This window comes from Exophiala xenobiotica, assembly GCF_000835505.1.
Source record: "Exophiala xenobiotica strain CBS 118157 unplaced genomic scaffold supercont1.5, whole genome shotgun sequence".
Classification (NCBI taxonomy): domain Eukaryota; kingdom Fungi; phylum Ascomycota; class Eurotiomycetes; order Chaetothyriales; family Herpotrichiellaceae; genus Exophiala; species Exophiala xenobiotica.
Window position 1 is genome coordinate 448,171 of NW_013562490.1, and position 23,255 is coordinate 471,425.

Genomic DNA, 23,255 nt, shown 5'->3' on the forward strand with positions numbered 1-23,255 from the left:
TCGGCATTGAGCGCATGCCGTTGGATTCCTCATCCTCTGATCAACAGCTGCATGAGGATGAGAGGAAGTGAGATGGGATAAGTCTTAGGACGTCAGAATGAGAGCCCCATTGTTAATCTCACTCGGTTCACGTTCGCTTCCGCGGCATTCGGGTCTCCGGGAATGGCGCGATAGGATTGGCTTATACTCCGCAGGATATTATTCCACTGTGGTACCTACGGCCTCATGGGTAAATCGTGTAGTTTAGCGCTACGGTACCATTCGACTACAACAGCAGCGAGGACATTTGTGTGACAGGAGGGCCTCCTGTTCAAGGGGAGCCCAACTGCTGCTCGACGATTCAAGCGGCAGTTGTTTGGCAACCGGGTAGAGCGGGTTTCATTACACGACTTACCCATGATACCATAGTAGTAAGGCACCCTAATGTGGAATACTGGCTTCCTATATAAATGCAACAATATTTCGAACTGTGGTCAATGTCAGATCTTTCTGTCCATCTCTTCCTTATCCAGTAGTTGCTTCAAACGTACGAGAGTGCTGCCAGTGCACTCACTTTCCCTTGCCATGTCCAGCCTCCTTGAGCCAGCGATCATTGAAAAAGGCCTGACGTTGCGAAATCGAGTCGCTATGGCCTCAATGACTCGAAACCGATGTGTTGACTCTTTCAAACCTGGTCCAGCTCAAGTTAGGTATTATGCCGATAGAGCTCGAGATGGTCCTGGCATCATTGTGAGCGAAGGCATCTTCGTCGACTGGGCCGGCACAGACTGGAAGCATGCGCCTGTCATGGCCTCCAATGAACATGCCCAAGCGTGGCGTGCAGTTGTCGATGCCGTCCACAACGAAGGAGCATACATGTTCTTTCAGGCATGGCACGCAGGTATGTGGCTACCCAAGCTTAACGCAACTTGGATCCGGTATAATATCGGTCGTTACAGGGCGATGCCAGAATGACCAGATGCCTATAATGAAAAGTACAGGCCGCCCTGTGCTTGCACCATCTTCTGTCCCCGCTGAGGATGGTAAATACCACGACTTACCTGGCATTCCCGTTCGAGATCCTTTCTCGCAGCAGGGGCTCCACTGACCGAGAGACTTAGGGTCACACCAAGAATGCAAAGGCTATCGAGAACCCCCGAGATGTTATTGAAACGTATCGACGGTCGATTTTGCTAGCCAAAATGGCTGGCTTCGACGGCGTTGAGCTTCTCTGTCAAGGGTATGACACTCTGAACTTCACCATCCGAGTACATTGCCCATGCTGACTTCGTCGATAGCGGCTACCTGCCACACCAGTTCATGAATTCGTAAGGAAGATGTTGTCGTGGGTAAATCCTTTCCTCGGAACGCTGATACTCTCGTCGTAGGCGCGCCAACAAACGAACTGACGCCTATGGTGGCTCTGTAGAGAACCGTTGTCGCTTCACGTTGGAACTAGTCGACGCCATCAGCAAAGAATTTGGTGGACCTGAATTCATTTGCGTCAAAATTAGCCCTACCGACGTCCTCAACGACTCGGTTGTCACGTTCGACGAAATGCAGGAGACGTACACCTATTTGATCAAAGAATTGGTTGGGCGAAAAGTGGGCATCATAAATATCTGTCGACGCGGCGCCAACATTGGTGCTGAATCTGCTAACCCTGAGGGTTATTTGAGTTATTTTCCGCGACCAGAAGGATATCCATTGCCGTCAAATTATGATCCGGTCCTGGATTTTGGCGGTTTGGTCAAGTGTCCAGGCAGCGCTTCCACGCTTATGGCTAACCAGGACTATGATGTTGAAGAAGCTAACCGGCTGGTCAAAGAGGGCAAAATCGATCTGGTTATGATCGGAAGACCGTTCATTTACAACCCAGTACGTCACGACCTTCACAAACAGTGAGACATTGACTGATGAGTTGACAGGACGTAGTCAACCGCATCAACAAGGGAGTTTCGTTCGCAAAGAACGATCGAGGGCATTCTGTTTATTATGGGCCATACCTTGAGCCAGATGAGAACTATAATGATTGGCCCGTCGCTGCTGCCTGACTGCTTCTTGTACGCCGTGAAGGTGAAGTTTGAGCGTAGAGAGAGCTTTGTTGTATCGGAGCCCATGTATCTAGACAGGCAGGTTCACTGAAGTTCAGTGCCTAATACATACACAAGGTCTCTCTACACTCAAGGCATCGCCATCAGCCCTGACATCGACACTATCAATTGGCCGGCAGGACCCAACCACGACAGAGTCCGAAACCTACATTTCCAAGACCATCTTTGGTCCGAATCTGTGCGCTGAACTCAACGATATCACCATCTTCGAGGTAGCTTCTGCGTATCTGGCACCCGGACGACCCTTCTGCGGTCATCTCGTAAGGGTTTTCGCCGTAGGGCCGAGAAAGTTCCAGAAAGCAGCCTTCTTCTGACTTGCTCGGTCCGGACATCGTTCCGGTCGCCATGATGTCTCCTGGTCGCAACGGACACCCGCCGCGCGTGTGATGGGCGATCATTTGAGCAAACGAGAACACCATACACTTGGTGTTGCAGTCAGCCACGATATACCTGGTAGAGTCGACTACGCCGCCTGATCAGCAAAGAGAATTAATAATAACAAACTGGCTCACATGCCTTCTAGTGTTGCTCGAATCGGTACTTCGAAAATCGACTTGGTATCTTTCTGCACTAAGTAGTCTGACAATGGACGCTGCTTACCGTCAGTGACCTTTAGCATGGATAACTTGGAAGCAGAAAGACTTACATTCGCTTTAATAGGCGACGCACGATAGGGCTGCAAGGCCTCAAACGGGACGATCCACGGCGATATCGAAGTGGCAAAGTTTTTACAAGTAAAAGGTGCAGCAGGCTCATTCTTTTGAAAATCCCGTGCAGACCAGTCGTTCAGCAACACGAACCCAAAGATATGGTCCTCGGCTTGATCGACTCCTACGGCTGTTCCCATTTGACTTGCCCGGCCAATGACCATGGCAAATTCGACCTCAAAATCCAGGGTTTGGCAAGCCCCAGAGACGGCCTTTCCATCCACACGGGTCTGGCCCTTGGGCCTGTGTATAGGAGTGCCTGAGACAACGACTGACGACGAACGACCGTGAAAGCCCGAGGGTACATCCCAAAAGCTCGGTAATACCTGGGTGATGTCTGCTCCTGGCTTCAGAAAATCTGCGCACTTTGCACTTGGTCAGCTTTCCTGTATCCCCAGTTGAGCATTGCCCGCTACCCACATTGTTTGCGTGGTGGAGGCCAACAAAGAAGTCTGTAAAGTCTCCAACCGTTACAGGCAAGTGCATGATGACGTCTTTCATTGGGAGCAGACACTTTTGGCGGCGTTCTTGATTGTCTCGGAGGAGATGGTGCAGCTGGGAATCTTCCGCCAGCAACTCTTGCAGCCTCCCCCGGATTTCGCCATGGACGTTTTGTCCAAATCCGGCATATGTATTGAGGGTTGTTTCGCCCAGAGCGCTTGCATCAAACTTGATGTCGCTGAAAATTTGTTCCTGAGCTAGAGCCTTGAGATCCAGCACATGATTGCCTATGGCAACGCCAATGCGTGGGATTGGGTCGGCGGTCGTGCTAAAGACACCGTACGGCAAGTTTTGTAGCGAGAAGTCTGAGTCGACCGGGATCGGCACCCAAGAAGTCATTGTGACTATTTGGCACGTTCTTCTTTGAGAAAATGAGTTGATGAGTATCAGTTGGCGGTATATGTACGGTTTGTTGCTCGTTTGCCAGTATACAGAATTCGCCTGACACTAAGGTACCCAGACATTCGCGGCAGAAAGGTCAAATTTCACCCAAGCAGATACCAACCATGCCGACCAACTTCCGAGGCTGTGAATTGCACGAGAAACTGGTCACACATACACTGGATCTTCATTGTTAGGACAGACTTACCACTCGGTCGGGAAATCAGACCGTACGAGCGTTTTACTGTTTGCCTACGGAAAAGGACCCACTCAAGGTTTGCCGTAATGGAGCTGGCCTAGACCAGAGACACCCCGCTGGACTTTGTGGTGTGGAGAGCATTATGCCCATGGGGAGGACCTTGCCTCGACGATAGTCAACATTTAGAATACGGCTGGTGGAATTTGACTCCAGTACCAGCTGTCCGTTACAAGATCGAAATAAATGGTCACCACTCCTGAGGGCAGCAAAAGCTGCTCTACGCTGTCCTGGAACTATATCAGTCCACCTATCGTCCTCACATGCTTCGTCCAGCTTATTACAGATCTGATCTCGCCGCAACATTCGTTCGAGCCTTTACAAACATACTCTCTGAGCCGTTGATCACCATGTCGGACACCGTGACGGGCACAGACAACACTAAGCAAACGGTTGAGCACCTTGCTCTCGAGCATCTAGAGAAGGTCGACTCGAAAGATTCTCTCCACCGTAACGAATTAGGTCAAGATGCAGCGAACCTCCAAAGCTATTGGTCTTCGCCGCGACTGTTAGGTTCGATCTTGGCCTCATTCCTCCTCGCCAACAGCATCTACATTGGCTATGCCTTGCCTGTCAGCATTCTTTCGGTCATCAACGCTGATATTGGACCATCCCCGAATATCTATCTGGTCTCGTTAGTCTATACTCTCTTCACCGGAGTTCTACACCTATTCTTTGCCCGCCTTTCGGATATCTTGGGCAGACGATACTTCCTCGTGGGAGGCCAAACATTCGGCGTAGTTGGATCCGTTATCTGCGCTACCGGCAACAATGTCAACGTCCTCATCGGCGGTAGTGTCTTGGCTGGTATCGGTGGTGCCGCTGGGCTGCTGTATCCTGTGGTCATCCATGAGCTGATTCCCAATAAGCATCGTCACTGGGGTCAAGCCGCTATTACTCTCTCTGTCCTGCCCACCTTGGGCTTCGGCCCAGCCATTGCCAGGACTATGATAGCTCAGACTGCAGTGGGATGGAGAGGAGTTTATTGGTTGAACGTGGCAGTATCAGGAGCATCCGTTGTTCTCTTCGCCACCTGTTACTTTCCGCCCAACTTCCATATGATCAACAGCGAATTGACCAAATGGCAAGAAGTAAAGGCGCTCGACTATGGCGTAAGAAACTGCCAGTTGCCTATCAACAATTTCAACGCATGCTAATAGACATCCAGGGCCTTATCCTCTACTTCGCGGGTCTCATCCTAGTCCTACTCGGATTCACGTGGGCTCAAGGGACGTATGCATGGCAGAGTGCACACGTTCTTGCTTCCCTGATTGTGGGCGCCGTGACTTTGGTTGCCTTTGGGATATACGAGACCTACATGCCACTGAAGCAACCGCTGCTCCCGGTCCGACTCTTCAAGATTCCAAACATCACAGCATGTGTCTTCGTCGGGTCTACCATGCAAATGGTCTGGTTGGCACTCAACGTATTCTGGCCCATCCAGATTAGTGTACTTTTCACAACGAACGAAGTTACGATCGGTTTGATGTCTTGCACCACGGGGATCGCCTTGGTTGCAGGAGAGCTCATCTTCGCTCCTATCTTTAGGACCGTAGGGTACCTAAAGTGGCAGATGGTGGTGGCAAGTATAATGACCGCCGTCTTTGGAACTGCAATGGCCGCGGTAACGTACGAAACGGAGAGCATGGGTATCGCGTTCACGATTCTAGCTGGACTCGCAATTGGATGGATTGAGATGGTCACCATTGTTGTTACTGGACTTGTGGCTCCGCCGAACGATATTGGTGTCGCTCAGGGGTTTTTTGGCTCGACAAGGCTGACCTTCGGTACTGTCGCTGGTAAGCCTTCTCTAATTATGTGGAAATTCGGTCAAATTTCACTGATCTATCTGGTGTAGTCAGCATCTACCTGGCCATCTACAGCGATCGTTTGACAGCCTTTCTACCTCAGGAGATCGTTCCCGCCGTCGAGGATGCTGGTTTGCCCGCAAGTAGTATTCCTGACCTCTTTGTCGCCGTTACAAATGGTACCGCCGCAGCCCTGGAGATGGTTCCTGGAATGAGCAATGGAGTGTTGGACGCCCTTGCACTGGCCACAAAGCACGCACAAGCCCATGCATTCAAAGTTGTCTATCTGGCGACATTGGCCTTTACAGGCATTGGCCTGATTGCAGCCTTCTTTATCACCGACGTGAGTGCCTACCTTACTAATTACGTCAACAAGACGATACATAAGCCTAAGATCGGAGATTCGGCGGCGGCTGAAGTCTGAGTACCCGCGCCAATTGTGCGGTTCCCGTGGTTATGGATAGCTACTACGGACTATTTTGGCTACAGTGATGTTGGGAAATCGCAAACAACAGATGGAAAGTATAGCAAGTACTAGTACCCTCAGAGAGATAATTTCATTTACTGGCCTTCTACACCTTGTCGACAAATCATACTAAGTAACACATTATGATCTTCGTGGGATTGTAGAGTATATTTTGCGTAGTGGTAGTCCTCTCTTTTCTACCATAGCATAGAGATGCTATCGAAACTCATCGGAGACATGTATCAAGTTGTATACTCTCGATTGTTTGTACTCTGTTCTCTCTATAGCGTACCTGCCATCTTACTCGTGATCATTAGCACTCTCGGGCACATGGCCATTCGCGGCACCAAGGTCCTCTTTGAATCTCTTGCCTCCCACATAGAGTGGCTCACAGTGCTGCAAGACGAACAAGACTCTTGCCCACTCGGTCGGGTTCGGGTTGCTCCACGCATGAACAGTGGCCCGCTGAATGGCCACATCACCCTTGGTCATGTGCGTCTCGCTCCCATCGTCAAGTTCCAAAACCACTTCTCCCTCCATGACGATGCCGTAGTCGAGACTTTGGGTGCGATGCATGAAGCCTTTGCCGTTGGGTTCGAAGTCCACGAAGCGGCAGACGGTGCCCTGGGGCAACACGGCAGGGACAACTCCTCGGGAAACCACTTCCTTAAAGCTCTTAATATCGGCGTCGTCGTTGAGGTCGGGCGGCATGGCAGTGGTCGTATACAGAGACGCCGAGGCGAACTTCAAGTCTGTGAAGGCCGTCCATTTCGCCTGCTCTGAACTGTGGAGTGTTGCTTGACCCGAAGCATTGTGCGTGGTGATATGGATGGTTGACGGGGCCAATGGGGAGGGCTGCTTATTGATGCCGTTGGTCGTCATATTGTCAAACCACTATCTTGTACTGTCTTGCGCTTTGATATCGCTTGAAAATGCAAATGAAAGACTGTGTTTAGGTCTTCGCCGTGCAGAGATAAACAAAAGCAGGGAGCAGATCAGATGCACCTTGGGCTCTTACTTCTACCACTGCAGCGAAGTGGATCGACGAGACAGCGGACATGATACTACATTCGATAGAGCCGACGCCGCAAGGCTCCGAGAAGCATTTGGAATTCATCAGCCAGAGCATTGTACGGCAAACACGCAACCTCGAGGATCCATGTGCCATTGTCGGCAAAGTCGTTTGAGGATACGGTGTATTCCAACCGCATTTGGAGGAAGACTTTCTGACCCCACCACATCACTATTGGTGTGGGACGTCTTGGGATGACCACTCTGCAAAGATCCGAGCAGCCTCTCCCCCCTCTTCTCTCCTCCTTTTCCGCTCCGGCAAATATGGCGACTTCGGATCGACAAGCCTGGCTCAGCAGTTTTCCATTCACTTCAGACGGAAGATCCAGAAGTGATGCTTCCAGAGTCCCTGCATCTGACAACACGGAGGCTTGCAAGTGACATGCTTTGAGAATTCGGCATCAGGTGATGACAAATATTGTATCTCAACCTTCCCTCTCTCTGATAGTATTAGGGTCAGTCGCTGCCGCCTTGCGATTACGACCGCGACATTTGCACAAAATATCCCCTGGATTTGGCCACGATCGTGATGTCTTCCAGCCAGGTCAACGTCTTTCAATCAACTGCGCTGTTGGCTTTGGCCGTGGCAGTAATCTCGATGACAATATGGGTAAGTTCCATGCCCTCAAAATGACTTCTGGCTCCAGATATGAACCATTATCCAGGTCGTTTCCAAAGCAATTTCTGGCCCGCTTTCAGCGGTGCCAGGGCCATGGCATACCAGATTCACCAGCGCTGTGACGAAGTTTAAGATCTTGGCCGGGCAACGCATCTTCTATGTGCATGAGCTACACCAGAAGTACGGACCGGTGGTCAGGGTCGAACCGCGAGAAGTCGTCGTCTCGGATCTGGACGCCTTCCGAGAAGTTCACCGCATTGGCAGCGGATTCGTCAAGTCCGACTGGTACAAAAGATCCACGCCAGGAATCGAAGACAACATCTTTGCAATGACGAACGTCCAGGAGCATGCCGCTCGGAGAAGGCTGCTTGCGCGCCCGTTTAGCAGATCGTCGCTCTTGGCGAATTTCCAGGATCTGGTCTCGGAGCGCGCACGACTGGCTGTCTCCAAGATGAAAGAGGAGACTAGTCGAGGAGATTGCGACGTGATGAAGTGGTGGACATTAATGGCTACCGATGTCATTTCACAAGTGGCGTTCGGAGATGAATCTCGTCTTCTCGAAGCCGGGCAAGTAAGTCTGTCACGGCTGAACAGCCTAAGCTCGCCTCATCATTCGAGCTCTGTTCGTCTCATATGGTCCAAAGCCAGCAGCTGACATGAATTCAAGAAAAGTAGCTACATCAAGGATCTCGAGCTGGCTACCATGATCTTCGGGATTCAAGGAGAGGTCCCATGGCTATATCGGCTTATGCGCCTGGTCGCACCTGGATTTACACGAAAGTGCGATGCAGCTCTTCAGAATGTGATTGACTATGGGCTGTTGGCGGCGAGCCGGGCCAAGGAAGCCTCTCTGTCGCGACACAACATCATCAAGGGTCTACTCGACGCAAGCAAAACCGAAGGAACCACCTTGACGGACTTCAGCCTGGGCTCGCAAGCCTCTGCCCTAATCGTAGCCGGGTCCGGCACGACCGCAGTCACCCTCACCTATGCTGTCTGGGCCATCCTCAGGCACCCGACCGTGCGGCAAAAGTTGGAAGAAGAGGTGAAGCATCTGCCAGACGACTACGATGACACAGCTTTGGAGAAGCTGCCGTACTTGGAGGCCGTCATCACTGAAACTTTGAGGCTCTACGGATCCGCCCCAGGGGCACTACCTCGCACCGCACCCGCCAAAGGTATCGAAGTAAATGGCATGTACATTCCGCCGGGGGTCACTCTGACTACACAAAGCTATACCATGCACCGCGATCCTTCGATTTTTAAGAACCCAGAAATGTAAGTATAAAATCCCGGAGATCCTCTCTGTACACCATTTCCAAAGTCCGGCCCCCTGGTAACGTTCGAGTTCAACCCGTAGGTTCGATCCCGATCGATTCTATCTGAAACCTGTTCAGGGTGCGCAGAAATATGCGTTTGCACCTTTCGGAGGTGGGACACGGATTTGTCTGGGCATCCATCTGGCCCAAATGGAGCTGCGGCACGGGCTGGCAGAGTTCTTCCGTGAATGTCGCGATTTCGAGCTCTCGGAAGCGACCACGCCCAGTTCGATGGCGATGGAGAACTACTTTTTGATCAATCCGGTCAGCAAGCGCTGTATGGTCAAAAGAACAACACCCTCAGATAGTTAGTTAATCGCTGGTTTTGAACTCATAATAGCGAATAAAAAGAGCATAGGGACGCATTTTACCGGACCAGAAATACGAAGACAGCAACATAAGCGGTGCAGAAGCCAAAAATTTCCATTGGCCTGGAGGTGGTGACGATGAAGCAACGAATGATTCGAGGACTCGGAAATCTCTCCTTCTCCTGCGCTTTCAGGCTGCGTAGTATGCCGAGTCGACCGGGAAAAGGGTGGGGTTCTGTGGCTTGTGGAAGTCTTGGGTCCAACATGGTTCCAAACTGGGGTACGCAGTCGCAAAGCTTTTGTTGGTAGCTTTGCCTCTTGCTTCGTTTGCCTCCGAACCTCGAGCTTCTCCGCGAGAAGTTGATTCCAAATCAAGCAAATGTCATGCGAAGACTCTCGTGATGGAGCGAAGATCTCGAACACAATTTCTTTGACCACTTCAAGAAACTGGGTTCCGATCCGAGATGATGATGCTCCCTACCAATCTACTTGCTATTCTTCACCTGGATCAATTGAGCCAGTGTTCCAGCCCTCGAGCTCGAAAAAATCTAGGCTGCCCAGATCTGCGTCAAGTTGTGAGAGATCAGGGATCTCGCCGTTGGGAAACAGGTCGAGCATTGTTTGGTCAAAGAATGGATAGTATGGATTAAGTGTCAGCCCTTGTGTGATATCTTGGTTTGGTGCTTGTATCGAATGTGCCAATCCTGGATCTGTTTGGCTGTGCTGATGCCACAGCTGTTCCTGTCGTTGATGTTGCCGTTCGTCAATATTGACCTGCTGTGAGGTGTGGTTGATATCTCGATTCGGTTCTTGCATGTAGCCGCGTCTTTGAATAACATCCGGATACACAGCAGCAGGGCTGTTTTCTTGCGGTTGCTGTCGACTTAGGTCAGTCTGCAGGCGGTCTATGCCCTCATCCGAAACAGGCCGCCTCATTTGCGACTGGCCCTCCTGTGCCAGTGGTTGAGTCCCAAGATCTTGAATCTCGTCTCCTGAGTCCACAAACCCGCTTCCTGTAGGCCGCAGAATGTCGATGAATCCAAGGATTGATGCGTGAGCATAAGAGGCATTGACTTTGAAATCAACCAATTTCCTGATCTCAATGTTCCTAGGCTCATCCTCCAGTACAGTCGGATGCCTTCGGTGAATTTCGTATAAGCAACTTACGTGGATTTGCTAGAGATAGAGTAATCAGCAAAATTCCCGACTGAAATAGAGAGGAGACGTCCGTACAAGCAGAGCGGCAAATTTCCAATACACAGCCACCGTCTTGATCATTTCAATGTTGGCCTTGACATTGGCATGGATGCGGCTCTGCACCATTGAATTGGAGCACCACATGAACGGCATCTGAATTGCACATCCGAAGTATGCTGCGTATGCAACGAAGGTCGATATTGCACTGGGTCGAGTGTTGTTCGAGATCACTGCTTTGATCAGTTCTGAGAATGAGCATGCCTGTTCGAAAGCCACTTGAGCCGAACACTGCCGAGCAACCAGCCAACCACTGTCAGCCTGACTCCAAGAGAATAGAGGCACGATGGATGCATGTAATGCACCGAGGGATTGGTAGTATACGGCGTTGAGTAGCAAGACCCTGGTGAAGAAGTGCGTTTGGTTTGCCATTTCCGCAACCTTGGATGTTGTTAGTTTGAAATCGGGCGTCACTTGTTGCCACCATTTCGATATCTTCTCATCTAGCTGATGGATGCCTGCGACTCTCTCGCTGGCCTCCATGTCCCGACACTTGGTAAGGGAATGTACCGAGCACCTATCGACGGTCAATGCCTGCACGTGAAAGATCAGGTAGAGCTGCTTTCACCACAGTGTCAACGCTTTAATAACTTCAGCATAGAGACTTCGGCCGATGGTCCCATTGCTCCGGGCTGGATTGAGACAGTCAGGAGGACATCGAGAAACGCCGGCTTCAAAGTCCTCTTCGGACCATGGCAAGTTCAAATTTGCCAAATCGGCGATTGGCTCGAAGAACGACAGGTTATCGGCGGACTGACATTGCATGAGATAGCAGGCCCACAAGCGCCGACGTCGTATCTCAGCTTCGAACGCGTTGTCCCCACGTGAGAGTCCGATGACCTGTAACAGTTGACATGCAACTCCTGTGCTGAAGTTAAAATGCGCAGCAAGACTTGCAGAGCGATGTTGATACCCTTGTAGAATTGACTGACCCTCCAGGAGCCTTGACTGTACCAGAACAGACCCAGAATAACCAACGTTACGATCTTCTCCTCGTGAAGGTCCTCAGGTTGTTGAAAGACGAGTCTTCCAGCCTTTCTAGCCCATTCAACCATGAAGCCGTGGTCTTTCAAGGTTGCTTCGCCATGTTGGTCTCTGTAAGAACTGAAAACCATTGAATTGACCTCAATGCATGATCCAGATTGGTTGCACTTACTTTGCGGCCCAGGCACAGACACTCAAGACGACATGGGGGGAGGTCCTTCCTTGTTCGAGCGACTCGAGAAATAGTCTTTTATGCAACAAGAGAGTAGCATTGTATGCGTCCTCAAAAAATACTTCTACTAAGAGTGACATCAAGGACTTTGGTATCCCGAGATCATAGTGGTCGATTCCGGAGTAGTTCGGTAGTGTTGAAGACGTGGGAACAGGTCGACGTCCGTCTGATCTTGTCGTGCCATCGGCGGTGCTTTTACTCTTCTGTCCTTTTGGACTTGACGTTATGGGTCTGTTGATGCTCGCCGGAACGAAGACGTGGTGCTTCCTCGAGGGAGCGGAAGTGCCACTGTAAGAACATGTCTGTTTCAGCCTCGAACAGCGTTTGCATATTGGCCGCTCTCCTGTGCAACGTATCTTTGGCCGACGATGTTTAGCAGTGCACAGCGTGGAGCAATGAGGTATTGGTGGAAGTGTCGGGCGCATTACCTTCAGGCTATGACATGTACCGCAAGCTGTTCTCGGCCGTCCGATAGAGCTCCACATTTTGGCGAACGACTGAGGTGGTGGTCTGAAAGTTGAAGAGGTCCTGAAATGGAGGTTCCCTCATATGGTAGCTCGAAAGAGGATGTAGGGGTTGAACCAATGTGGGGAGCCACCTAGTATAAGTAGGTGAAGTAGGTAGGGCACCTACCGAGCCTAAAGTAGACGAAGGATGCCTAATGCACTCTACTTAAAGTTAAGTCCAACGCGCCTACGCCATAGACATCCGTGCCTCAGATATCTGGCTAGGATACTCCGTACCTCCCGTATCAATAGGTACCTGTACACCCCTTCCATGCGCGGCATGGCCAAGTTCTTCAACAACTGTTGGCTTTCGAGTTACCGTAGCTGAGACCAAGAAACAATTCATGTCCTGGCTGAAACTCAACACACGATAGATTCCAAAATCACAAGCGTGACCCGGCTCGCGCAAGCTGGGGGTGAAGCACAGGGCGGCATCACCCACATCCCAATTCGGGATGAGGCCCTGATCGCTGCTTTTACTATTCTTGGCAGTCACGCAGTCGAGGTCTCGCAGCCGGTGGAAAAAGTCTGGCGCTCAAGGAAAGCCTCACACTCATTATTCCCACTACCTTACATTTGCGCGTTCCTCAATCGCTAGGATCTCGAGCGTTTCGAGCTCGAGACTGCGATCACTACTGCCTTTCGTCACGGTGCCTTCTATCTTGTCCACGAAAATCTTCATTTCTCCCCTCCGTATTTCAATCTTCGCAGCCGGATCTGCATTTGAGCCTTGCTCGAAGCCGGCTATTTGGCGAAGCACTCCGCTCCTCCTCACATTTGCCTCACAGAAGCGCGGCTACGCTAAAAGAAAGATGCCTCCTAAGAAGGCAGTTAAGGAAGAGAAGATCCTGCTGGGCAGACCGGGCAACAGCCTGAAAAGTGGTATCGTATGTAGGGACTGCCCTCCTCAAGCTCGAGACCGAGGCTGATATCCTGCCGTCTAGGTCGGCCTTGCTAATGTCGGCAAATCTACACTGTTCCAAGCTATCACAAAATGTTCTCTGGGCAACCCAGCAAACTTTCCCTACGCAACCATAGATCCTGAAGAGGCCCGAGTCATTGTGCCGGACGCTCGTTACGACTGGCTGTGCGAACACTACAAGCCCAAGTCACAAGTCCCCGCCAACTTGACAGTCTACGACATTGCCGGTCTGACTCGAGGATCTTCAACTGGTGCCGGTCTTGGAAATGCTTTCTTGTCACATATTAGAGCCGTAGATGCTATTTTCCAAGTCGTTCGGTGTTTTGACGATGCCGAGATCATTCACGTCGAAGGAGATGTCAATCCGACGCGAGATCTGGACATCATCTCAGAGGAGTTAAGGTTAAAAGATATTGAGTTCGTCGAGAAAGCAAAAGAAAATCTATCAAAACAGACGAGAAGAGGCGGTCAAAGTCTGGAGATGAAGAAGTTGAAAGAAGAAGAGGCTACAGTCGACAAGATCCTGGCATGGCTTAAAGACGGTAAAGATGTCAGAAAGGGTGATTGGAGTCCCAAAGAGGTAAGCTGATTCCGGTCATTTGCTCTCCTTCAGTCTATCATGATGAACAAGAGCCATGTGCTCGAAATAATCCCAGCTCGTCGACAGCAGTCTCGCTTTATATCTCACGTTAGAGACTGCTATGAGAGAAAGTCCAACCCTGATTTTAGTCCCTACCAGCCCCATCTACTTCGCAATTCTCGTTGGGTCCGTGACTGACCTTCTTTGAACAGGTCGAAGTGATCAACCCATTATTCCTGCTCACTGCCAAACCGGTTGTCTACCTGATCAACCTGTCAGAAAAGGACTACCTCCGACAAAAGAACAAATACCTTCCTAAGGTCATGGAATGGATCAAGACGAATGCCGCGGGTGACCCGGTCCTGCCTATCTCTGTTTCCTTCGAGGAGCGTCTCGCCAGCATGACCGATGAGGAGGCAGCCGAAGAATGCAAAAAACTTGGCGCGAAATCCGCCCTTCCTAAGGTGATTGTGACTATGCGTACGGCTCTCAATCTAGCCAGCTTTTTCACAACCGGTACAGATGAGGTCCGGCAGTGGACAATACGGAAGGGCATCAAGGCTCCCCAGGCTGCAGGTGTGATTCATACGGATTTCGAGAAGACCTTCATTCAGTGTATCGTATACAATTATGATACGTTGAAAGAGTATGGAGACGAAAACGCCGTGAAAGCGGCAGGTAAAATCATGACCAAGGGCAAGGAATATGGTAAGCATGCACAATTATTGCGGATTTCTCGTTGATCATCGACGCTAACGGCTTGACAGTTGTCGAAGACGGCGATATCCTCCTGATCAAAGCTGGTGCTGCCAAAGCTTAGGTTAGCAACGCCTCTCACGATACAAACCGACAAAGACTACAATGCTCAGCGGGGGAAAGAGTACGACTTATTGACTTTTGCCAGAACAGCCAATGCCTCCTGTGTCTCGATCTGTAGCATGGTCGGCGCCATTTCGTTCAAGTCTTTTAAGCCTTTTACGGATGCGAAGGACAATATCAAAACGCAGTGACTGTTTGCTCAGATCAAGGATAGAGATTTTGTTGATACCCACATCACGCAATGACAGTAATTGGCTTGAACGGAACTTCCTCCTTCACTCGGGTATATTGTCCTCGCTTCATGACCGCAGTCGTATGCATTACATTGGATTCCTGCCATACTATCTTGCAATCATTCAATCCACTGCAGTGTGCCCGGTGCCCAGTGCGCTGTGCGGCAGCCATGCCATGCCATGCAGCGGTTCAAGTACTGTCCACAGCCCTACAATCATCTTGCCATGCGACAAGGTGAGTGATTCTACCCACCGCACACCCTGGCACAATCCGCACTGCAACTCAACTTAGTCCAGCCGACCGTACACCTCACAAACGAAACACCACCTCAGTCTCGATGATCTCCAAGCCAGGGGCGACCGCGAGACGTTGGCCACGTTTTAACATTACATGCCATCAAGAACGTATCCTCCATACCCATCCCCTCCAAACGCCCGTTCGACATCCTGCTGCCACCCGTCTTTCTTGCTCAACCACTCTCCGCCGAGCCACAACCGGATACACGTATCCCCGGGCTTGACCTGCGGACTCTCCATCGGGACCAGCTTGTAGAAGTTCTCGTCTAGACTGGTGGGTTCGCACGAGCACACTGCCACTCCCACTCCCACTCCCGCATCCTCGCTATGTCCTGCACTTGCGTGTGCTTGTGCTCCCTCTGTGCCTACTTTTGTCCAGGCTTTCGTCCACCATGGTTTTCCGGTTTCGTGTCGGGCTCGCCTCGCGTCTTCTGCCGCCTCTGCTGCTCGTAGAGCTCCTGCTCCGGCGTGATGTCGTCTGTTCGTACCTCTAGGTCCACCAGCCGCCTCCTCTTGTGCTCGTTCTCCAGCTCCTGTTCCTGCATCCGACAGTGTCACACTCGCACCAGCGGGTGGACAATGCCTCGCAATATCGTGCTGATAGCCTACATCCCTAAAGAACCAGACTTGGTCCTTTCTCGCAAACATGGCCAGCGCCAACGTGTGCACGGGGGCGTCACCGAAGCGCTCATAAAAGAAGCCGCCGTTCTTGTCCAGATGGTCGAAGTACGCGCTCGGTCCCTCACTTCTCCAAAAGTCCAGCGAGCCGATCTCGAAATTGCTGAAGAACTGGCAGTTGTTGTACTCGCCTCCATTGCTTGCATCAAGTAACCAATCGAGGTCCGCGTCCGGGTGTATGAGCTCGGAATTGGCGGCGATGAAGTCCCGTGTTACAGACCACAAGGAGGTGAAAGAGCGCGCGTCGTCGAGGATGGCCATGTTGAAGCCGTAGACCAGATCGTTTTCGGCGAGGAAGGAGAATGGGTCGTAGGGGATAGGACAGAAGAAGTGCACGTCTGGCTCGACGCGCCAGTAGTAGGTATAGGAGGACAGGGCGGGGTGGTGGTAGAAGAAGCCGGACTGCCAACGGATCATCTGGTAGGGGACCTGTGAGCAGATTGCAATCGCACGCAGCAGAGGCAAGAAATCAACAGCAGAATAGACGATTCGGGGCGGATTGCAGGAGGTATATGGTCCGAGGGGAAAAGGACCTGTAAGGGTAACGTAGGATGTGAGAAGGAAGCGATGAGGAGCAAGCAACTAACATACGCTGTGGTAACTCAGCATATGGCCCTTTCCAACGCCAATCGTGCCAAGGTAGTCGAGAGCATCCATGTACCGGGTTTGATCAATCCAGGATGGCGTACTCCAGTGCTCGCGCGGGACGACATGGTATTCCGTATGGGCATCAGTTGCATTGGACGTTGCAGCCTAAAGTGCCACAGCAAGCATGGTTAGCACCCGTCTCGTACAACACTGATGGAGTCGGGTTGGTTGGGTGGTAGGGGCTCGTATGATAATGTAACAGATACTCCCAGCAAGGGTTTGGAGAAAGCGATGCGACAGATGACCTATGAACCAAGACATATTCTCCGGATAGAAAGAAGTAGGGCCAAATGTAAAAGGGAGTAGACCGACCTTGAACTCCTCGCTGAAAGGCTTCTCATTGAAGAAGATCCATGGATATCTGTACCTCCTGTTCCAATGATACTCGAGGTGTCGGATACTCTGCAGAATGCCATCAAGCTCTTCGTTGCGGACGAGACTGATGAGGGCAGCACGGGGCCGGGCGGTGTATGAGTTGGGAAATTGACTGTCGAAGGAGGAGTGGTCCTTCAGCCACTTTAAAGGATCATGTTTCTTTCTCTTGGATTTGCTTTCACGGATGTCCGGTTGCAGGATGGAGCTTAGAGTCTTGTCATTGCGCCATTCAGCCGGTAGCCTTGACAGAAGGTCATGCCGTGCTAGGCTGCGATAGAGGTGGAAGGTGAGGACGAAGATGGTGATGATGAGGATCCAGCGGCGCCAGATACTGGGATCTCGAAGGTGAAGCCTGCTGTAGACCCGTCGAAGTGAGACTGGTCCTTTTCCCGACGATTTCCATCGCGGTGCTGAGGAGGGTGTGCTGGCTGGGTTGGGAGCGAATGATGGCGCAGGGGCTCCGCTCGGGGTGACGGCACGGCGGTTTGAGGAGGAGGGCAGATCGACATGGTCAGATAACAGAGGAGGCGGTGTGGACTGGTGTGATGAGCCCATGACAAAGAACAACAGAGTCGGTCGAGAAGATTGAAACTGTTGTCAAGCGAGAAGTAGACAATTGAGTGCCTGAGTGAAAAAGGGGGGAGGCTGGTGAAGACTTCAAAATCTTTCATAGAAATTGGTGAAGTGACTTACTCATTCCGTACCGTTTCATCTTTCTCTGCCGTCGTCAATAAGGGCGACTGTGTTTAAAATAGCCCACCGCAAGTCGTGGCATTGGAGCGCTTCCCTAGCAATACCCTGAAGTGCCGCCAATTCCAAGACCTCCTACGCCGCCAGCTATGTCGCAATGTTCATACAAGGAATCCTGTCATCAAACACTCAGCCAGGCCCAAGAGTCGCCTTCTCCAGACTGAAACACGCTGATTCCCTGAGTTCAGCACAATCACGAAGCCATCGTGTCCTGATCCTCGACTTCACCAGCCACAATATGCAGCATCCTCGAAAAAGGCACAATGATCCGCTGCAGATCGCGGTGTTTCCCAAGTATCAAGACAACATCTCGTAGGAGTTCTTCTCTCGGCCACCCACAGATCGTCTTGGAGTCCTCTTGCCAGTTCCGACCTTCCACAACATTCATCTTGGCTGCAGCACTCTCGCCATTCTGATCCGGCTGCTCCACAATACCCCCAATGAGTGTCCGCAGGAGCTCCTCAACTTTCAGTCTCAACCCTTCCGCGCCTAGTCGCTTCGCATACATCAGCAGGTATATCCTGAACTCGTCCTTTGCGCCTAGCATTAGCGCCGCAGCTATGCGATTTTCAAGATGTGCTATTGACACTCCAGACTCGAAACTCTCGAACCCTTCTCTGGACAATAGCACCTTGATTAGCCGCTGTAGGAAGTATGCCCGTCCGCGTAACAACGTTTCTGAAGTCGTATTCTTTTCCAGCCATGGAACAATACCTGCAGACACATCGACAGACCTCTCGACATCATTCTGTGCTTTTGACGGGTGGACATTGCCAACGGATGAATCGGTAGTGTTCCAATACTGACTTCCGACCGCCCACCATACTTCCGACAGTCGCTGCCAACAGTACATCTGGGGTGAATACGCGTAGCCGTCTCCGTTCGACAAGCTGATGATCACTCGACCCTCGGAGTTTAGCCGAGCTTGTGTGATTGCGGGTGCCCCTGTGGGATGCGCTGCCAGAGAATGGATGGCCGCATCAAGAACAGGCGCCAGCGATACTGGCGGATGAGGTGACGACATGGTCTTGACATTCCACACATAGCACATTCCAACTGCTGTGATGCAGAGCAACCAGGAGTCGTACGACGCCAGGATAACAGGCTGCGCTTCCATGACCAGAGCACTGTTTAGCCGTCGGCCATGCGGCGTCCAAAGATAGATGGCGCCTGTTTCGTCTCCCGCGGCCCAAAAGTTCTGATTTCCGGTCACTAAGAGAACAGGGCGAGGTAGGAAATCTTGCCATAGTGGCTGATCCTTCCGTGTGAGTGTGATGCGGCTAGGTTCTCGGTCTTGGGCTCGGGGTGTTAGGGATGGGCCGGAAGGATTTCGAGCTTCGAAGACGAACTCTGGTCTCTTGCTAGCATCGCCACCAGCATCAGCAGGCTTGCCGGAGGAATCGATGCCTTGGACAATATGTGACCTGACTTTCGGGACTGCAAGACGAAGCTGGCTGACACTCAGTGCCGGATTGATTACTGCGGGTCGGATGAATTCTGGAGCGACCTGTTGTCCCGTCACTGGTGGTTGAGGTTGTGCTGGAAGCAAACCATCGGCGCCATTAACGACAATTGGTGTAGCGCCTTTTTGACTTGAAGCGACAACTCGTTTCTCAGTGGTCCCTTCCTCCTCGCCCTCTATCTGCGCGTACTTTCGCTTGTTCCCCAGAAGCAGGGCTGTTAGGCCTCCCTTGGGGAGACCATCGAATGGCTTCGAAAGATCGAGAATCGACTGCGGCGCATCCACAGTTCCCTGAATATTTGCAGTTGCGCTAACAAGCTTCGTCTGCGGCAAAGACGACTCGGCTCCGCCAGCCCCAGACACCAATAAGGGTCGTATTCTTTTCTTGCCATCCTTAGTGATTTCGACCCGGTTCTTCAGTCTTTCGAGCTTCGCCTGATTCTGTTCGTCCTGCTTTGCTGCTGAATGACCGTTGACGGCAGGTTCAGATCCGTTGGGCAGATTTTCTGTGATGGTGGTACCGTTTGTCGTTGGTATTGTCGTAGCTGCTGCAGGTTGAGATGAGTGTGAGTCACCCATCAGCGCACCCATTCGTCCTTCGACGCCTTTCAACTCGCCGGCCTTGCTCATCTCTTCTAGGAGTAAAGCGTCGGTCGTTTCTGGAAACCCAAGACCCTTTCTCGAAGTACCAAACTTACTAAGCGATCGGTCATTCTCTTCAACCGGTCTCGGATAACCTAGTTCTCCTGGTTCGAACATGACAGTCAAGATTGTGCCATCCAAAGCGGTGGCAAACAGGGTTTGGCCATCCGGACTCCAAACGATATCAGAGATTGCTTTTCCTGCCACATCTTGCTGCACGACGAGTGGTCGGGGGCTACTCGTAGTCCAAATGCTCAGACATTTGTCCGCTCCTCCACAGGCAATAACTGTGGTGTGCGGAGCTACATGGCCCTCGGGTAGGGCTCGACCCACTGGTTCTGCACCATACAGTCGAGGTGAAAAGGCACAAACTTCCACCGGTCCCTCGTGACCAATCAATGTGGTATCACCGTCCCATGTTCCTCGATTGATGATAGCGATCGCGCTCACGGGTCCGTTGACCGCATTGGCGGCTGCAATGTGTTGACCATCAGGTGCCCATGAACACCTCCGAAAGTAAGTGGTTAGCGGGGAATTGACAAATGGAGCAGAAATAGTCTGTTCGAGGATAAAGTTGTTCATAGCATCGTGAGTTGTGTAGTTCTGAGTGGGAGAAGTGAATCGGAAGATTCGGATCGTTCGGTCATCACTGGCTGTGGCAAAGTACTTGTTCGCCGGATCGAAAGTGATACCTTTGACATGGCTGGAATGGTTTGGCAAAGTCTTGAGCTTTTCGAAGGTAAAGCCCGACCATACAACCACCTTGGAGTCCAGACCGACCGATACCAATATCGTCCCATCGTATGACCACCCTAGATCTTGCACGTCATTGTCGTGACCGATCAGTCTGCGAAATATGCGCCAGTTTTCCACCGGAGGTGTCTCATTTGAACCTGTATGAATTCTCAGCACAAGGTCCATCGTAATGTGGTAAGACTCAGCAAACCGAATGCAGCATGACTCGGCGGACTTGGGTCGAGTGTATATATGCAAACAATCTTGTCGTCCGCCCCAGAAGCCAGGAATTTGCCCCCGGGTGAAAAGCGCACTGTGTGGATTGTGCCAGAGTGGTAACTCATCGACGCAAGCTGTTTCGGCTTGTCATATTTTGCATTTGTGGCGTTGTAGATTGCTTCGGTCGACCAGATTCGTACGTAGCCATCTGGATGGGATAATCAGGCATTATACTCGTATGCGCATTGTCTCAGACGTACCTCCGGCTGCGGTGACCAAACGTTGGCCATCCGGGGAGACATGGCAACTGTAGACCTCGAAGTCCTTCTTCTCGCCTATTTTCATCCATTGTCAGCATCTTGTCCCTCTGTAAAGCGATATGCGACAGAATTGACGCGCTTCAGGACGCGTTGAGAGTTTCTGTAAGGGATGCGCAGTACCTCCATGGGTCAGCCAGATCGGCTTGATGATGTGCATGGTTAGACTATCTCTGAGGTCTTCGTCGAATATGCATTGCGAAGGAACGACTCAGTGCTTGGGAGGAAGAAAGAAGCGATAGAGAATCAGTCTTGGATGAGAATGATCGGTGTCGAGCGTTTGATCAGAAAATGAAGAGAGGTTTGCTGGCGCCGTTCCGCAGGCATGTGGCAGATGGGGGCGTGCAAGTTTGGGGAATAATACGTGCCCACTGGCAGTTCTATAACCAACAAGGCTGGCGAGTTCGCTACGAGGCACAAGGCTTCGGGGTAATCGATTAAAGGCCAGTCATACTCATAATGCCTTATATTGTTACCGACTTTTGAATCCCTTTGGCTGATGATACATGCAAGTACTAGTGCTGGATTGTGAATGAGTTGACATTTCCTCCCTTCTGCCGTAATAACCACGCAGTCCACTCACAGATTCTTGTGATATCTCACTTTCGCTGTCTCGTCGCCTCAAATCCTTCGAGGACGGTTTCTGCAACATCTTTGGCGTCACCATGTTGGGCAGCCTCGAGTACTCGCTGTCCGACGTCCTTTGACTCTTCTTTAGATTCATGCGCAATCGTCTTGGCGGCGTTACTCCTGGCCTGACTCTCATTCACCTTACCATAGACTGCCATTGCACTGGCAATCATACCGCCCATATCTCCGACATTGCCCGGGACGATGACTGCAGTACCTTCCTTGGCCAGCCTGCCGAATGCCTCGACATATTTCTCAGCTACGCTCAAGCTCACGGCATTCTGGGCGCTTCCTTCACCCTGTTTGATGGCATTGGCGACAGCATCGATACCGCGTGCAGTCGCCTCCGCCTTTAATAGAATAGCTTCGGCCTCACCGGATGCCATGTTGATCTGTTCGGCTTTCAGAGCTTCTGAGGCCAAGATGACAGACTGTTTTCGACCTTCTGCAATATTGATAGCACTCTGCCTTTGACCCTCGGACTCCAAAATCTCTGCTCGCTTCGACCGTTCGGCCGTGACTTGTCTGTGCATGGCTGCCACAACTCCCTCCGGCGCATGGATATCTCTGATCTCGTATCTTAGGCATACAACTCCCCATTCCTGAGCGGCTTCATTGATAGCTTGTGTTATATTCTGGTTGAGGTTCGCTCTTTCTTTTAGGACATGATCTAGGGTGAGTTGACCGATCTCGGACCGCATCGTCGTCTGCGCCAATTGCGAAATGGCGTATTCAGCATCTTCGACGCCGTAGCTGAGATGTATGTAAGCCGGACGCACTTTCTATCGCCATATTGCAGCTTACCTCGCTTTGTATGCATCAAAGACCCTCGTATACAGCACACCATCCAGCTCTAGCGTGACGTTGTCTGCGGTGATGGCACTTTGACTCGGAATCTCGATGGCCGATTCTTTTAGAGATTGGACGTATGCGATGCGCTGTCTCCACTGTCAGCTCTGGAATTCCAACTCTCAAGTACAAGAAGACGCATACGTCGATGACTGGCATTAGAATTGCCAGCCCAGGTTGCAGTATACGATTGAACTTTCCCATGCGCTCCACGATCCAAGCAGTCTGTTGAGGTACGAAGCGGATTATTGTATTAGCAGGTAAGCTCGTCTGTCGCTGGAAATAGGTTGGTGGTGATGATGAACCGCCCATGCCGAGTCCTGGAGGGCCAGGCAAGTATCGTCTTGAACTGCTTGTGAACTGTCTTCGACTCCATATTGCCATGGGCGAGCATACAAGAGCGGCGGCGAGGTCGTCATGTCGGGCGGCGGGTGAGAATCCGCGATAGCGACGAGGAAGGCTCCGGATTGCTGACTTTGACAGCTCCATGAGGTCAACTACTGCTCCAGAATGCGCCGGCCGCAGGAGAGAACAAATGGAAGGAAACGAGGCACGCGGGCAAGTCAAGAGTCGCAGACACTCTGATTCTTTTCG

The 23,255-nt window shown here is 51.4% G+C and overlaps 10 protein-coding genes across 11 annotated transcripts; 4 read left to right on the plus strand and 6 right to left on the minus strand.

Moving 5' to 3' along the window:
* Window positions 1–564: 564 nt before the first annotated feature.
* Window positions 565–2,033, plus strand: PV05_07873 (uncharacterized protein; the record flags this gene model as incomplete). Its single annotated transcript, XM_013457342.1, has 6 exons — window positions 565–880; window positions 939–1,051; window positions 1,101–1,219; window positions 1,278–1,307; window positions 1,368–1,857; window positions 1,908–2,033. The coding sequence occupies 6 exons, from the start codon at window positions 565–567 to the stop codon at window positions 2,031–2,033; spliced, it is 1,194 nt and encodes a 397-aa protein (XP_013312796.1).
* Window positions 2,034–2,197: 164 nt separating this feature from the next.
* On the minus strand, window positions 2,198–3,640 carry PV05_07874 (fumarylacetoacetase; the record flags this gene model as incomplete). The annotated part of the gene is made up of 4 exons (XM_013457343.1): window positions 2,198–2,543; window positions 2,606–2,685; window positions 2,740–3,165; window positions 3,221–3,640. 4 exons carry the CDS (start codon window positions 3,638–3,640, stop codon window positions 2,198–2,200), a joined length of 1,272 nt encoding a protein of 423 aa, XP_013312797.1.
* Window positions 3,641–4,288: 648 nt separating this feature from the next.
* Window positions 4,289–6,170, plus strand: PV05_07875 (uncharacterized protein; the record flags this gene model as incomplete). Its single annotated transcript, XM_013457344.1, has 3 exons — window positions 4,289–5,050; window positions 5,107–5,737; window positions 5,797–6,170. The coding sequence occupies 3 exons, from the start codon at window positions 4,289–4,291 to the stop codon at window positions 6,168–6,170; spliced, it is 1,767 nt and encodes a 588-aa protein (XP_013312798.1).
* Window positions 6,171–6,512: 342 nt separating this feature from the next.
* On the minus strand, window positions 6,513–7,272 carry PV05_07876 (uncharacterized protein; the record flags this gene model as incomplete). Its single annotated transcript, XM_013457345.1, has 2 exons — window positions 6,513–7,106; window positions 7,231–7,272. The coding sequence occupies 2 exons, from the start codon at window positions 7,270–7,272 to the stop codon at window positions 6,513–6,515; spliced, it is 636 nt and encodes a 211-aa protein (XP_013312799.1).
* A 540-nt stretch (window positions 7,273–7,812) lies between these two features.
* PV05_07877 (uncharacterized protein) lies at window positions 7,813–9,533 on the plus strand (the record flags this gene model as incomplete). Its single annotated transcript, XM_013457346.1, has 4 exons — window positions 7,813–7,893; window positions 7,949–8,473; window positions 8,570–9,180; window positions 9,263–9,533. 4 exons carry the CDS (start codon window positions 7,813–7,815, stop codon window positions 9,531–9,533), a joined length of 1,488 nt encoding a protein of 495 aa, XP_013312800.1.
* Window positions 9,534–9,871: 338 nt separating this feature from the next.
* Window positions 9,872–12,240, minus strand: PV05_07878. 2 transcript variants are annotated; one of them, XM_013457348.1, is made up of 5 exons: window positions 11,940–12,240; window positions 11,697–11,887; window positions 11,352–11,646; window positions 10,763–11,300; window positions 9,872–10,705 (listed from the first exon to the last, which is right to left on the minus strand). In XM_013457348.1, the coding sequence occupies exons 1-5, from the start codon at window positions 12,077–12,079 to the stop codon at window positions 10,022–10,024; spliced, it is 1,848 nt and encodes a 615-aa protein (XP_013312802.1). In that variant the 5' UTR covers window positions 12,080–12,240; the 3' UTR covers window positions 9,872–10,021. The 2 variants fall into 2 exon arrangements, with proteins under 2 accessions (XP_013312802.1, XP_013312801.1); XM_013457347.1 differs by having other exon boundaries at window positions 11,697–12,240.
* An 810-nt stretch (window positions 12,241–13,050) lies between these two features.
* Window positions 13,051–15,155, plus strand: PV05_07879 (GTP-binding protein YchF). Its single transcript, XM_013457349.1, has 4 exons — window positions 13,051–13,392; window positions 13,450–14,007; window positions 14,220–14,715; window positions 14,775–15,155. Exons 1-4 carry the CDS (start codon window positions 13,318–13,320, stop codon window positions 14,825–14,827), a joined length of 1,182 nt encoding a protein of 393 aa, XP_013312803.1. The 5' UTR covers window positions 13,051–13,317; the 3' UTR covers window positions 14,828–15,155.
* On the minus strand, window positions 15,146–17,612 carry PV05_07880 (uncharacterized protein; the record flags this gene model as incomplete). The annotated part of the gene is made up of 3 exons (XM_013457350.1): window positions 15,146–16,567; window positions 16,622–16,787; window positions 16,995–17,612. 3 exons carry the CDS (start codon window positions 17,610–17,612, stop codon window positions 15,447–15,449), a joined length of 1,905 nt encoding a protein of 634 aa, XP_013312804.1. The 3' UTR covers window positions 15,146–15,446.
* Window positions 17,613–17,738: 126 nt separating this feature from the next.
* On the minus strand, window positions 17,739–21,498 carry PV05_07881 (protein hir1). Its single transcript, XM_013457351.1, has 4 exons — window positions 21,306–21,498; window positions 21,126–21,200; window positions 20,858–21,073; window positions 17,739–20,804 (listed from the first exon to the last, which is right to left on the minus strand). Exons 1-4 carry the CDS (start codon window positions 21,340–21,342, stop codon window positions 18,001–18,003), a joined length of 3,132 nt encoding a protein of 1,043 aa, XP_013312805.1. The 5' UTR covers window positions 21,343–21,498; the 3' UTR covers window positions 17,739–18,000.
* A 132-nt stretch (window positions 21,499–21,630) lies between these two features.
* On the minus strand, window positions 21,631–23,247 carry PV05_07882 (uncharacterized protein). The gene is made up of 3 exons (XM_013457352.1): window positions 22,806–23,247; window positions 22,617–22,750; window positions 21,631–22,565 (listed from the first exon to the last, which is right to left on the minus strand). The coding sequence occupies exons 1-3, from the start codon at window positions 23,148–23,150 to the stop codon at window positions 21,782–21,784; spliced, it is 1,263 nt and encodes a 420-aa protein (XP_013312806.1). The 5' UTR covers window positions 23,151–23,247; the 3' UTR covers window positions 21,631–21,781.
* Window positions 23,248–23,255: the final 8 nt, after the last annotated feature.